Source organism: Silene latifolia, chromosome Y (genome assembly GCF_048544455.1).
Source record: "Silene latifolia isolate original U9 population chromosome Y, ASM4854445v1, whole genome shotgun sequence".
Taxonomy (NCBI): Eukaryota; Viridiplantae; Streptophyta; class Magnoliopsida; order Caryophyllales; family Caryophyllaceae; genus Silene; species Silene latifolia.
In genome coordinates this window covers 419101336-419117620 of record NC_133538.1, presented here as the reverse complement: position 1 = coordinate 419117620, position 16285 = coordinate 419101336, and the positions used below count along the sequence as shown (strand labels likewise).

Genomic DNA, 16285 nt, shown 5'->3' with positions numbered 1-16285 from the left:
TCTTTGATGAATATGATGCGTCGGGCGGGGTGACAAAACAACTAGCGAGCAGGAAGATGAATCTGGTGAAGGTAATAGTGTAATGTTGTTATAGCCTTTACATTCTTGGGTGCTTTTTTAACAAACAATTTAGTAATATATTTTCATTCATTATACGCTACACGAGATGACAAGGCGAGGCCGAAGGTGATGCATCGAGCCGGCTGAAGATAACCCAACTAGTGAGGCGGTGAAGAGGCATCTCTGAAGGTAATTGAAGAATCTATTTAAACTCGTTGTGTCACGAGGATGTAATCGTAACAATGTTCTTTGTGACGTAATTTTAAGAAATTTGATTTATCTATTGTGCCTTTTTTGGTTCAAAGAAAAATTGTTAATATATATTGAATCCAATTACCTGTGACACGGATGACGAGGAAGAGGCGGAAGTTGATGAATCGGCAAGCTCGAAGACAACCGACCAATGATGAGGCGGTGAAGAAGGATCTCCGAAGGTAATAGAGAAATCTATTTGCACTCGTTGTATTAGGCGATGTAACACTTTGTTAGCATGCTTTATTCTTTGTAACACTATTATAGTCACGCTGTTATTCTTTGTGTCGTAGTTTTATCGAAGTTTGATGATATATATATTCAATTATCTGCTACAGAGATGACAAGGAAGAGGCGAAGATGATGCATCGGGCCAAGTCGAAGAGAACCAACGATCGAGGCGGTGAAGAAGGATCTTCGAAGGTAATTGAAGTAACAAATTCTGATAACTCTTTGTTAGTATAACTATGAGGCATTATTGGTCCGAAAAACATTAGTAATTTATATTCAATTCAATTATTTGTGCCACAGATAACAAGGAAGAGGCCGATGATGATGCATCAGGCCAGGTTGATGACCAACCAACCAGTGAGGGAAATGAAAAGGAAGATGACGATAAAGATGAAGAGGATGATGGGAATGAAAAACCAGATGAAGAGAACGATGATGATAAAGATGAAGACAATGCTGGCGATAAAAACGAAGATAATGATGAAGGAGGATGAAGCAACTGGTAATGAAGACGCCGATGGGAATGATGAAAAAGGCGAGGAAGGAGAAAAACCCAGTGAGGCTGATGATGAGACAGTTGGCGACGAAGAACCAATAACTACTCGGTGCGATCGGTAGCGAGAAGATGACGCGATGATGAAGTTGATATTGTCGATGATTGCAGTGATGAGATCCTGTATGACAATTACGACGAAGATACTGGCGATAACTATTTGTTACATGTCGAAACAACTGAAGACTGGATGCGCGTGATGGATCCTCGCTACGGCTGCATAATCGAATGTGGCCTACCAGCTCCGGATCTAACACTTGTGTCCAAGAGTATGATAAAACACAAGGAGATAATGGCGCCTATTCTTGAAGTTAGGAAAGAAACAATTGACTATTGTTTTATCGATGATGACGAGAACCTCTCAGATACGTGAGTACTTTATTTACTCTTGCACTGTGATAAACAAAACGTTTTATTTTGCAAGTGAATCTTGCATTTTCAATTTGAATAGTTATTCTTTGTTAAAACTGTTACTCTATTAAAAGGTGTTCGACTATTACATCTCATTGTCCAACGAGGAAAGGCTTGTCTCGTATGGGAAGTATCACTTCATTCAAGGAAGATTTAACTTCATTGGCTCTGGTGAGCTTATTTATATAATGATGACTGAATGTTGGTCAATGTTGCTCAATGACCTCATCTCCAGAAAGGTAGCAAGTGATACACCATTGAGGATCTTCATGGGCTTGGGTCAATCTATATGTTACTGTAATAAATAAATTTTTATTCTTATTGATTTTGTGTTTCTATAATGTTTATTGACTTTGTATTTATATTTATTTTTGTAGGACGCATTAGCAACTATATACGTTGGAAAACCCATTCAACAGACATTTAGAAAGTGAAGTTTTTTGTCCTTCACACGAGTGGATCAAATACAACAGAGTCCCTTGAATTTCGATTTGTGATATGGTAAACAACATTCTTTGTTAATAATTTTTTTTTATTCTTATATAAGTAGAGTGTATAGAAATTCTGTTTAGCAATGATATATATCTCGCTTAATTGAGATATTCATTCCACTCATTCGGAGGATCACTTTTTCTGTGCTTGCATAAATTTCATGTCGAAAACCGTTGACTACCTAGACAACAAACCCTTATATGCCAGATCCCGAAAAGCAAAAATGGCAAGAAATGCGGTAAATTTCTCTACTTACAGTAACAATGTTATACCTTTAAATTTCCATTAATAAATTTGGCAATCATTGTTCTGATAACATAGATCTGATATGATATTACTTTTTGTGCAGGCAAATATCATGGGGAAAATGTTGTTAGAAATGCAAATTGCAAAAGGCTCCAAAGTGGAAAGTTTCCCACTTAAGAATGTGAAATTTAAATGGCAGAGCATTGCAAAAAACGTGGATTGTGGGGTTTTCATGATGATGCACATGGCTTTCTACACGGGGAAGGTTTTTGACTCTGAGCTCGGGGATGAACGGAAAAGAATGTTGTACCGTGCTGAAATATGTGCAATACTTGTTCTTAGCGACTTGAATCAAGTACGAAAAGAGGTGTAATGGAGGATATCAAAATTCAGGAATAAAAGGGAACAGCTGAAGGAAAAGCTGCTGCAAAAAAGAAGGCTGGAAGAGAAGAAGGAAAAAAAGGAAGAGGAATAAAAGGAAGAGGAAAAAAAGGAAGAGGAAAAGACAAAGAAGCCACAGGAAAAACAAAAGGGGAAGAGCCCAAACAGCCGAGGGTGAAGTCGGTTGCTTACAAGCATTCTCCTAGAGCAATTGGTGAAGATGAGGAGATAATATTTAAATTTCATAAAGATGATGTTATGGGTTGTTCTCTAGGTGACGGTGAAATTGACGGTGATATATTCCTAGTCTCTGAATTTATGAGAGCAAATCGAAAGCTCTTTGTCGATCTACAACTAATGCGAGAAGGTACGTTCTTGATTATGCGTTTATGGATGATATCAACTTCCACAAAAGGTAAAATACTTGTTATTCTTTGTGAAAGTGTTCTTGTTACCTTTGTTTTCGTAAAACTAGTTTTTAAACACTGTTTATGTTACACTTGTTTCTACGAAAACTCTTGAGTAATCGACTCTTATGGTTCCTCAGAATAACGGTGAGATCCTGGCTGCGTTTGGAGACAACGGGGAGGTTGACAAGAGCGTTATACTCTCACTACGTCCTAGGAGTCACACAAATTGGATGGTGTTTGAATGCTGGTCTCTAATCTTGAATTATGTCGAGAAACGAGAAAAAGAGGCACAAGGGCGGCAGGGCCAACCATACTTTACTTAGGACTAGGTCACATGGTAAGTTGCATCGGTGTTAAATGTCGCATACTGTTCAAGAACATATGATTCTTTTACACGGGAAATCTAACCCTTACATTTTTTTTTTTTAAAAACTACGCATGCTCTCGGGTTTGTGATGCGGGAGGATAGTGAACAGTCGATATAAAGAACGAGTTGTTTGAAATTTGGGATAATTTCATCAACGCGAGCAAGGCAAATTACAGACTTGATGCCGAACTTATTTTTATACCTTGTTTGGATGGCTATCACTACTTATGTGTGTGTATTAATTTCCTCAACAAAGAGATTAGTGTGATCGACAGTCAATCGTATGCTAAGTGGGAGTCTTCATTCACTTACAACATCGCAATGGCGTGATAAGTCCCGAGTTGTCGAATTGTATGTTTGATTTGATTTGATTTGATTTGATGTTACGATAATCGTATCTTGTAACGTTATTATGTTGTTTCAGTGTTCTTGTTACACCTATCTTTGTAACATTGTTGATTACTCAGATTTCTTAATTGATAGTAAAAGGAAATTAATGTTACATTTCGACAGGTAGGTTGCATGAGTGACTACCTGGACACAAAGGGCGACGTGAGGGTAACTGAAATGCTCCGCTATCCTGTGGTAAATGTGAAGTTTAAATGGCGAAACGGGCTTCCGTATTTGAAGAGTCACCTGTATCACTATGACAGCCGTCTCCAATTTTTTGGGATATGCAAACAAGTCTTCTTTGCTCAACAACACATTTTATCGGCGGGCATGTGCTTCCCAAATTGTTGCATGTTTGTTCATGGCTGACATCAACAAAATACGGGCTGAATTGTTGACATTTGTTGAAATCTTCAAAAAATCAAAGAAAACAATCTGGCCAGATATAGCTGCAAGGAGGGAAGCGGCTAGAATGCTCAAAGGGAAGGCAACGGAAGATGAATTGTCAGACAAAGAACCACCGACTGAGAATGAACCGAAGCCACTCATCACCGAAATGCCTGTACTTCGTTTTAAAGTGAAAATCAAGTGATGTACTCTAAAACAATGTTACTTTAACAACGTAATAGTGGCTGTCATAGACAGTGGAACATATTTTCGAATATTTTGGAATATATTACAAATAAGTTTATTCTTTATGTGATAACTTATTATATGCGAGAATTCATTAACTATATTCTCAGAATAAAGTGTGATGTGTGATTTCATGAGTGAAAAGAGAACATAATTTGACGTTTTGAATTCTTCACTCTTGCAGCTGTTATAACTGCACTTCATAGGGAATACGAAACATGGGTTGGATAAGTTTCATGTGTTATTTTGTCTGTTGGAATTCAAAAATTAACTGTTTGTTTAAAGCATTTAATTTTGAAAACAGTTTTTAAAATGTTAGTGTTTTTTTTTTTTAAACAAAAAAAGTCGAGACAAAATGAAAATAATGTTACTGTAACACTGTGATAGTAATAAATGAAAATTATAATAAAAGATTTTGACGCTTTGAATTCTCCACTCTGTGCAGCATTTATAACTGGACTTAATTATGGGGAACATGCACGTGGTTAACATCAATCATCATTTAAAAACAGTTTTCAAAGCAGTTAATAAAAGTGGTTTTTAAAGCGATTAATTTTTTAAAAAATAAGCTGTTTTGTTTTTCACAATTATCTATAAATAATCTCATTGTAAAAAAGCACAATTATATTCTTGTAATGAGACGGTTTTGACGCTTTGAATTCTACAATCTGCGTGATTATCTTTCTAAAACAGTTTTGCACTTTGTTCAAAGTGACGTGTTTCAAGGCAGTTATTTTTTTTATTTTATTTTTTTAAAACTGTTCTGTTTTTTTCAATTATCTATAAATAATCTCATTTTCATTCAACATTTACACTTCATTTTCTAAACAAAAAAAATAAGTCAAGACAAATTCAAAGGTTTTTCATGTCTAATTTTTTTAAAATCTTTAGTAATATTAAAAACCTTGCTCTAATTGAGGGAAAACAGTTTCTGTTTGTTTATAAATAGATTTTGTTTTCTCTAATTTAGGGAAAACAGTTTTTTTTCTGCTTTAATAGGTTTTTTTTTGTTGCAGCAAGAGAAAAATGGAACGAATTCAAAGGAAACTAGAAGACACCAAGTTTGAACTGGAAGAAATGACAAGGCATAGAGATTCATTACTTGAGCAGGTTATATCATCTGATAGTAAGGTAATAGAAATGGTAGAACGAGTACAAGTGCTTGAAAATGACTTGAAAAATCTTTGAAGCTCATATCAAGTTTCGATGGCGGAAAACAAGTGTATTGGGAAGCACTAGAAGAAAATAAGTCAAGAAGAAGTACTGAAAGCGATTTAGACCGTCAATTTCTCCTTGGTGTTACTGACTCTTAGGGAGTCATATGCTAAACTCAACCCTTCGATTAACAGGAAGTGGCCTCTTGTTGTCAAAGCTATTGAAGAGATGGAAGGTTACGGGAATAATACGAAAAGGGAGTTGCTAGAGGGCGAAAGCGTGCGTTCATTCTCCTCCTGTGAATAAACGACTAAGAAGGGAGTAAAAGATTTAATATTTCCTTTTTGTTACGATTTATGCTTCTTGTGACAACTTATATTTAAGTTAACTCATTACCGTTTCTAAGTATTTCGTTTGTAATCAGTGTTTGTAACACTTGTTTTTAATGAATGACATCTTAATTCGGTTAATTGTCCAATTTACTATTAGAATTGTGATATATTAAATTGAACAACGATTATGTAACTATGTTTAAAATTGTCAAAAAACGCTCCTAAAACGGGACGGAAAAGGGTTTAGGGTTGGATTAGGCGGAACCGCCGCGGTTCGCCTAATCCAACCCTAAACCCTTTTCCTTAAACAAAGGTTGTTACAGTAAAACCAAAAATAAACCCTAGGGAAGGACGGGTGATACCCTGTCGTGGAAGGGATTTAAATTTGGGGAAAAACGCTCCTAAAACGGGACGGAAAAGGGTTTAGGGTTGGATTAGGCGGAACCGCTTCGCGGAGCCGCCTAATCCAATCCTAAACCCTTTTCCTTAAACAAAGGTTGTTCGTAGTACAACGGTGTTCTGATAAAACCAAAACTAAACCCTAGGGAAGGACGGGTGATACCTGTCGTGGACGGGATTTAAATTTGGGGAAAAACGCTCCTAAAACGGGACGGAAAAGGGTTTAGGGTTGGATTAGGCGGAACCGCCGCGAGCCGCCTAATCCAACCCTAAACCCTTTTCCTTAAACAAAGGTTGTTCGTAGTACAACAAGTGTTCTGATAAAACCAAAACTAAACCCTAGGGAAGGACGGGTGATACCTTGTCGTGGACGGGATTTAAATTTGGGGAAAAACGCTCCTAAAACGGGACGGAAAAGGGTTTAGGGTTGGATTAGGCGGAACCGCTAGGGGAAAAACGATCCTAAAACGGGACGGAAAAGGGTTTAGGGTTGGATTAGGCGTCACCGCTTCGCGGAGCCGCCTAATCCAACCCTAAACCCTTTTCCTTAAACAAAGGTTGTTACAGTAAAACCAAAACTAAACCCTAGGGAAGGACGGGTGATACCCTGTCGTGGACGGGATTTAAATTTGGGGAAAAACGCTCCTAAAACGGGGCGGAAAAGGGTTTAGGGTTGGATTAGGCGGCACCGCTTCGCGGAGCCGCCTAATCCAACCCTAAACCCTTTTCCTTAAAAAATCGTGGTGCGAAAAAACCAAAACTAAACCCTAGGGAAGGACGGGTGATACCCTGTCGTGGACGGGATTTAAATTTGGGGAAAAACGCTCCTAAAACGGGACGGAAAAGGGTTTAGGGTTGGATTAGGCGGCACCGCCGCGGAGCGCCTAATCCAACCCTAAACCCTTTTCTTAAACAAAGGTTATTCAAAGTAAAACCAAAACTAAACCCTAGGGTAGGATGGGTGATACCCTGTCGTGGACGGGATTTAAATTTGGGGAAAAACGCTCCTAAACGGGATGGAAAAGGGTTTAGGGTTGGATTAGGCGGGCCGCCGCTGAGCCTCCTAATCCAACCCTAAACCCTTTTCCTTAAACAAAGGTTGTTCGTAGTACAACAGTGTTACAGTAAAACCAAAACTAAACCCTAGGGAAGGACGGGTGATACCCTGTCGTGGACGGGATTTAAATTTGGGGAAAAACGCTCCTAAACGGGATGGAAAAGGGTTTAGGGTTGGATTAGGCGGCGCGGAGCCGCCTAATCCAACCCTAAACCCTTTTCCTTAACAAAACAAATCGTATAACAAATTGTATAATCTTATTCTTTTGTAAAACTTAGGAAATATGCTCCTAAAACGGGACGGAAAATGGTCCTAAAACAATATGTATTCTTTGTATAAAATGTTGTAAGTCTTTGTATAAAATGTTAACTATGATGTAGGAAAATCGAATGACTTTTTACTGTGACATGTTATTGCCACAGCAAGACACAATTCTACTTTTTATTTTTACTGTGACATATTATTGTCACAGCAACACAAAATCCTACTAATTATTGCTAAGGTCACAATGTTACTGTAACATCATAACAGTATCAAACTTTTTTCTTTTTAGCTGCTTTCTCAGCAGCTACATCAGCTATGCGAAGAGGGCATGTTCTCCTATCGTGGGTAACTCTTTCTTTGCAGTATGCACATAGCCTCTTTGGCTTGGCTGCTTTTTCAATGGCTTTGTTGTTTGCCGACTTCAATCTTTTTCCCCTGCCCTTGTTGCGTGCTTGTTCCGGAGGGTGGATAGTGACTTCAGACGACGAGCTGCGGACCCAACAAACATCTCCATCTCTTGGTCTTTTGTAAGCGGTTCAATAAATAAACTTAGGAACTCAACTAGGAGGGATGCTAACTCTTCCGTGTGTTCAACAGGTAAAGTTTTGAGAACACCAACTATCTGACGGAACTCTGACCATACGTTGCACAAATGACTATTATCAGACGTAGCCATATATGAATCCTCAATGACATTCCCATTCGAATCAAGCCTGGAAGTAAAACAGCAGGTTACTGTTTATCATGGTGACAATGTTACTTTAAGAAATTATGGTTACAATGTTCTTGTAAAACAATTCTTTGTAACAAGTCAAAATCACATCCTTTGTAATAATGTTTTCGAATCAAACCATTCGCTGCGTGTGTGTTATTTAGCCAACGATCTACAATGTACTTGATTGGTATTCGCCCAATTCCTTTGCCCTTGTACACCCACACAAAATATGCCTGCACGAGTAATCCAATTCTTTCGAACAGTTTACACTCGCATACTGCATCTGTGCTTCTAAGGTCCAACCTCACCTTGAAAATTTTGTCTGTCTCAGCATCGATTACATGAATTATGCGCACATGCTCCTCCTTCTCAAAGTCATCAACACCACATGAATCGGCCGCCATTACTTCTTCTTGAAACACCTTGAACACAACATGTGTGTATATAATAGCGCCATGCTTTTCTATAGGTAATTCTGTCTTAAGCTCGGGGAATGAGTGGTCATTTGTTATAATCATCGCACCTTCGTGTATAGCGCTATTTCTTTGGTCCATAGCAGATTTGGAACCTGGTTTTAATGCAACAAGGATTCGGCAACAAATTATTTATGTAACAATAAAACAATGGTACTGTAAATACACTTTGTTCCGAATGCTTTGTAAGGAATGAAAAAGAGTTGTTTACCTCATCCAAAATTCGATCAGTGTACCAAAGTGATTCTCATAGCGCTTGAAAAACGAATTTGTACTTTCTGATCGCTGTGTTGTTCTTAATATGCAGCCCAAGGCAAGGTCACGATGGTAGGAAGGAATCCAATGGTGTCTGTCGTCGAACATTGTAGTCAACCAATCATTATCTTCGGCTCGAAATCTGAAATGACCTTACGCCACTTCTCTTCGAACTCCGACGGCTCCATATCGGGTCCCAAACAACGAGCGTTGAAGCGAGCAAGGAAGTCCGTGTCTCTGCAGAGAGTCTTGAACCAACTTTGTCCGTGATCTTTTGTGTAATATGCCACATACAATAACGATGCCTAGCTGTCTTGAAAACAGAAGGGAAAGCCTGTTGTATGCCACGCATAATGAAACAAACAAGTCGAACGTGATATTGACCGGTGATAGGGAAAGAGCAAGTGAGTAAATTATATGTTAGTAATTTAGTTACAGTGACATTGTTATTGAATAACCTTGTAAAAGAGGAAGAGATGGAACAGTGGTAGTTGGAGTCAGAAAGTTGTGGTACAATAATCTTAAGTAAGTCTGTTACAGTAACATTATCACACTATTACCTTCTTTATGCCAGGGCATTGATCCGTGATCATGAACTGCGGCTCTTTTTGTCCCATGGCGGTCAAGAAATCTTTGAAAGGTCCATTGGAAGGAGATGTCATCCTCGTGTAACAGGAGACAACCGGCAAACAACACCGACTTTCTGTGGTGATTAACACCTGTGAATGGTGTAAAAACCATATCATACTTGTTGGTTCCGTAAGTAGGGTCGAAGCTAATAGCATCCCCAAAGAATGAGTAGTTTCTAATACATGTAGCATCAGCCCAAAAGAACTTTGTTAGACGGTTTTGCGGATCAACATCATAGGCGAAGTAGAACTGGGGTTGGGTTGCTTTGAGTTTCTCGAGTCGATCGATGAAAAGGTCAGCATCTCCTAACCCAATGTAGCACTTGATATCTCTTTGAAAGTTCTTAAAATCTATCAATGTAGCACCGATATTTTCATACCCATTGACAAGTTCCTTAACCTGTCTAAAGGTCAATCCAGCGCCAATATTCAACTTGGAGTTGTCCAAGATAAGCGTCTTCTGGAACATATCAAGGGATCGTGAAATCTTATCGAGATCTCTGTTACAGACAGAGGTGAGACGATGATTGTGGACTTCAGAAAACTCGTCAATCATAGCTGGGCCATCAAGGCCATGTAAAACGGCAAATCTGACGTATGCTCGGCATCCAATTCTTGTGATTTTAACTCGTCGTGTAACTGTACTAGCTGTGGACGAACCATCACCCATATTCTCATCCTCCTAGGTTCTGGGACGCTGTTTCGGTTTAGATTCCCTGAACCCTTGACGGTTGCAGACTACGAATTTTTGGTGTCCAACACCACCTCGTAGTGTTTTCGTACTGTGCTTCCGAGGGGTAAATCCGCATGCCCGAGCATAAACCTCGTAGAACTTGATTCCAGCCTCAAGGAGGCGAAAAAGCGCACCAATGGTAGGTCTAAACTTGTGCTCAACCACACGCATCCAGCGCTCACCTCCATTAGGCGTGTGAGACAGAACAAGCTGATTATTTGGTTGAGGATTGGGTTGCTCTTGGACAATTGGCGTAGAATGGGGTTGAGTGGAAGACTTGAGTCATAATACAAAAAGGAAAATACGAGTATTAGTGACTGAAATACAACGGTGGTATTACAAAGAGTAACATTATTTGATAATAAAAGAGGACATCCGAAGTGGTACAACATATGTTATATGTGAAATGGAAAATGAATATATGTTATTGTGTTACAGTAACATTGATATTGTAACAAGTCGAGCACTGTAAGCATTGATGACAGAAACAGGAATATACAGACAGTGGGACAGGAATATACAAAACAAGATAAGAGGTCAAATATAATGAAATTTGACCGAATTTGAACGTGAAAATCAACAAAGACGAGGATATTTGACCTATTATTTAAGACAAAAGCAAGTAAGAGTATAATCAAAGGAAAGCAGACCGTAAATTGAAGTATAAGTGAACGAATTTCTTTAAAATTGAAGCAAAAATAAAATCGATTAACCTAAAAAACGAAAAGCAACGAGAATAAAGACAAATATAATCAAAATTGACGGAATGTAACGATAAAGCAACTAATGAATGTTACTGAAGAATAAAGTGAGATGCTACAATGTGGTGACATTAGCATTGACAATGAGAACGAGGGAATATTCACACGGGTGGAACAGAGAGAAGAGCTCAAAAGCAAAGGAGTATTGAAAATGTTTTGCAAAATTAATATCGCCAGTATGACGTATTGCTAATTTCAACGGGAAAACCAAGGACGATTTTAATCTACGGAAAGAATAAAGCAAATTTGCAGAGAAAGACGATTACAAATCAAATTCGATCGAATTTGACGGAGAACAACACCGATGATAATGAAAGCAAAGGATAAAGCGAAATTGCAAATTCAAGAAAGAAAACAACGATTATAATCAAATTCGATCTAATTTGACGGAGAAAACTAGGACGATTAGAAGCAAAGCAAAGGAAAAAGCGAATTTGCAGCAAAAACATAGATTATAATCAAATTCGATCAAATATGACGGAAAACAACAACGATTATCATGAAAGCAAAGGATAAAGCGAAATTGCAAATTCAAGAGAGAAAACAACGATTCTAATCAAATTTGACAGGAAAAACAATAACGATTATAATCAAAGAAAAGGATAAAGCAAAAAGAGCGATTCTAACGCGCAAACTATTTTCGTAGAATCGGCATCCATAGGAGTATCAACCATCAAGCAAAAACTGAGAACGATTGAACTGTAGAAATAATTGAATGATGAATTGAAAAGTAAAATTATTTGTGTATATTTTTTGCTGGATTTGTTTTATGCGAGAACGAAGAAAAACAGAGGGAAATTCGTAGAGAGAGAAAAAGTGTGAATGAAGAGAGAGAAAGTGAAACAGAATTGTAATGTTAGCAGTGTGAAATCTGAGCCTTATATAGTCTAATTATAATTTTTGAGATTTAATCTCGTAGTTGATTAGGAGTAGATCTAATGGCTGAGATTAAGATGCTAGACTCACCTAAGATACCTAGACTCACTTGATGCAATTTATATATATATATATATATATATATATATATATATATATATATATATATATATATATAGGGCGGGTTCAGGTACGAACTAAGTTACAGTGCGAACCGTACGAACTACCTAGATACACTTAATATTACTACTGGATACATTTTGTATAACTACTAGGTACACATGTACCTAGTATTAATGCCACATGTATCTAGCAGTATTACCACATGTACCCGGGAAATATTTTTTGTATCCACCTCTGCCGCCATCATAACTACCACCACCGCTGCCCGCCACCGCCATGACTATCACCACCGTCGTCACTGCCACCACGAATTACACAACGGCCACCTCAGAAGGCACCGAAGATCCACGAAAACCACAATAACCCGACGCTCGACCACATACCAATCACTAACGTCACGCCTACCCAGTTTTCCCGTCGGACTGAATAATCTACGCTCCTCTATCGTTATCGCCGACGAACACAGAAATGTCATGGGGGTGGTAAACAATTGAAAATCCGCATAAAACAACGACCCAACACTTAAACCCACGCAAGATCCACATTTCTTTAGATAAATTCGAAATCTAAAAGCCAGATCTAAAAAAACAATGAACAAATTAATAAAACTAATAGCTCCGCCGAAGTTGCCGGAAAGCTTAGAGCCATAAAATGGTGTTCATCGACAGTTTAACGGCTTAATTTCATGAATTGCGTTTGAAGAAGTGGAATAGCAAGGCTCTCGACAAAGGAATGGACGGCGTTCGAGCAGAAACGGCGTTGTAGCCTTGCCGGCGTCGGAGCAGCGCCGTCGTGTCCTGGCCGGCGTCGGAACATCGGCGTCGTGGTCAGTGAAGGTGGAGGGAAAGTAGGTAAGAAGAGGAAGAGGACAGTAAAAGGTTGGGGGAAAGGGATGTACGAAAATGTCAGTTGTGTTATGCTCTTCATTTTGTTTTATTTTCCTCTTTTTAAGTCAGTTTGCACCGTAATTTAGTTCGCACAGGATCTGATTATATATATATATATATATGTTGGGGTCAGGTGCGAACTAAAGTACGGTACGAACCGTACAAACTAATCAGATACACAATATAATACTCCTGGATACACATCGTATAAATGCTAGATACATATGGTATAACTACTAGATACACATGTATCCCATAGTAATACGATGTGTATCCGGGCCGGTATTATGTGTATCTACCGCTCCACTAGGATCAACAAAGCCCACCACGACCTGCCGCCTCCACCATCACCACCGCCAGCCTATCACCACCCACCACCATTATACCCGTAGTAATACCATGTGTATCCAGGCCGATATTATGTGTATCTAGGTGGTATTTTGCGTGTCCACCGTCGCTACCATCACCACTTCCCTACCACCGCCACAAGACTAGCCTCCCTGGACAGCCCCAATCCACTGCCACCACCGCAACTACTACCACTACCTAGAAACACCACTGCCGCCAACACCACCACCATCGCCATACTACCACCACCACCATCATCGACAAACACTACACCCAGCAGCCACATCACCATCCCCGCCAGCAGACACACGAGCGACATCACCATCACACCACCAGACTTACCTCCGTCCCATTTCCCCTCGCGATCATCACCATATCATCACGCGACCCACCATACCACCCACATCACTCACCAATGACTACTACATTCCAACCGTACGCCCTTAATTAGGCACGATTCCGTTTTCTTATCTCGATTTAATTGTTAGATCTAAAAAAAAAAACAAAGTAATATTTCAACAAATTAATTGTTCCAGCGACATTATAGGCAAATTTGGAGCCGGGAAATGGTCTTAGGCTACGTTATTGTCGCCAGCGACGAGCGAAACACAAGAAATGGCCGGTGATTAAATCTGCGGGGAAAGAGAGGGACGAAAATGGCGCCGTCGACGAGCGAGATCTGATGGAGGAACATTGGTGGTGTGCCGGCGAAGTTGACAGTGGTGCACGGCGGTGTTCGGGGTGGTGGCTGAAGAAGGTGGTGGTGTTTGGTTTGGAGGAAAAGGAAAGACACGATTATGAGGAGTGTTTACATTATAGGTGAGGTGAGAGAATGTAACGTGTGATTTGGTTTTTAAGTTAGTTCGCACAGTTCGCACCGAACTTTAGGTTCGCACGAGATCCTATTTATATATATATATATATATATATATATATATATATATAGAGAGAGAGAGAGAGAGAGAGCGAGAGAGAGAGAGAGTTAGGTTCAGTGATAACTCCTAAATATTTGAGGATTGAGGATTTCAATAAAATATCACAGGTTTTTCAATACAATATCACAAAAATCAGAACTGAGCAAAAAAAAAAAAAAAAAAAAATTATTGAAAAAAAAATAGCTTTTTTTTTTTTTTTTTTTTTTGCGCAGGTGTTTTTTTTTGTGTGATATTTTATCGAGTAACCTGCGATATTGTATTGAAAAACCTGTGATATTGTAATGAAATCCTCAAAAGATAATGCATCCTCACATGAGTCTACCCTATCTTTTTGAGTCCCTAAGTCCATGATACAATAACACACATTATATTAAAAAATATCACAGCTTTTACTAAAAAAACTTCGTGATATTGTTTTGTAATAGAATAACACACGTTATGCTAAACAATATTACAGCTTACAATATCACACGTTATACTAAACAATATCACAGCATTTACCAAAAACAAAGATTTGGAAAAAAAAAATTCGTGATATTGTTTTGTATTGTGCGTGATATTGTTTTGTATAGTGCGTACAAAACAATATCACGAAATTTTTTTTCCAAAAACTTTTTTTTTTACTGTAAGTTGTGATATTATTTAGTATAACGTGTGATATTGTAAGTTATGATATTGTTTAGCATAACGTGTGATATTTTATTACAAAACAATATCACGAATTTTTCATTTTATATATATATATATATATATATATATATATATCTATTCTCAGCCACATATTTTCTGAGTGTAACTCTACTGCATTATGAGTGTAACTTTATTCATTTAATGACTTTTTAGTGTAACTTTAACTTTTAGAGTGTAACTTTAACTTTTTCAACACATTTTATTCACAAAAATTTAAATTTATGTTATAAAAATGAAATTTTAAATAAATAAATTTGAATTTATATAATTTTAGGAGTGTAACTATACTGCCCGACAAGTGTAACTTTAGTCGTTTTGAGTGTAACTTTAGTCGTAGGATGATTTCTATGCATAAATTTGAATTTGTATAGTTTTATTTGTGTAACTTTACCTCTTTTAAGTGTAACTTTAGTCGTTGGAGTCGTAACTTTAATTATATAATGGTTTGTAGATAGAAAATTGAATTAATATACATTATTATTGTAACTTTAGTCCTTTCAAGTGTAACTTTTGTCCTTCAAGAATGTAACTTTAGTATGGGGTGGAAGTTTAATCAATATAGGTGTAATTTTATCGTGTTACGATTGTAACTCCAGTCCATATAAGTGTAACTTAATACATTTAGCGTTGTAACTTTAATGAATAACGACCACTACCACCCAATCCGTCATGAAAACCACCTGTGACCGCCACCACCAACCGTAAATTTTTTTTAAAAAAAAAAAAAAAACAGATCCACCACCCCGTAACACCACCACCAACCCTATGACCCTTGACTTCCACCACCACATCCGGAAAAAAAAACGCCACCACTCATTTCTGAAAAAAAAAGAGAGGGCTGCAGAACCACCACACCCACCGCACAAATGAACAACCGCCACAACCACCAACTTCTTTCTCAGATCTGAGAAAAAAAAGGAGAAAGAGAGAGGCGGAACGATGGAGGAAGAGTGGAGATGTTGTGTGATGCCGAGGGAGGAGGAAGAGGAGAGGAGGGAGGCGGCGTGGCGGAGGAGGCGGCAGGGCAGGGATGTCGTGGCAGGGGGCAGTGGGCTCGTGGTAGACAGGAGGCGGTGGGGGTCGTGGCAGGCAGGAGGCGACGGTGGAGGAGAGGATATGAGGGAGTTAGAGAGAGGAGGAAGTGAGGCGTTGGGGTTGTGGCAGGGAGGCGGCGGTGGTTGTTGGGGGAGGAGGGATTTAGGGTTTGTAGAGAGGTGAGGGTTTAGA

At 38.6% G+C, this 16285-nt stretch overlaps 1 protein-coding gene across 1 annotated transcript; it reads right to left on the bottom strand.

The window, feature by feature from the left end:
* Positions 1–7902: 7902 nt before the first annotated feature.
* On the bottom strand, positions 7903–10375 carry LOC141632421 (protein FAR-RED IMPAIRED RESPONSE 1-like). Its single transcript, XM_074444969.1, has 4 exons — positions 9637–10375; positions 8529–8916; positions 8212–8346; positions 7903–8122 (listed from the first exon to the last, which is right to left on the bottom strand). The coding sequence occupies exons 1-4, from the start codon at positions 10373–10375 to the stop codon at positions 7903–7905; spliced, it is 1482 nt and encodes a 493-aa protein (XP_074301070.1).
* Positions 10376–16285: the final 5910 nt, after the last annotated feature.

Bases quoted from the DNA above. Each gene is read 5' to 3' on its own strand.
- LOC141632421 (XM_074444969.1), bottom strand. From the start codon at position 10,375: ATGGGTGATGGTTCGTCCACAGCTAGTACAGTTACACGACGAGTTAAA. The intron at 8,917-9,636 runs GTAATAGTGTGA...CATTAAAACCAG, and splicing joins AATGCCCTGGCATAAAGAAG to GTTCCAAATCTGCTATGGAC. The intron at 8,123-8,211 runs GTTAGCATCCCT...TTGGGTCCGCAG, and splicing joins CCTGTTGAACACACGGAAGA to CTCGTCGTCTGAAGTCACTA.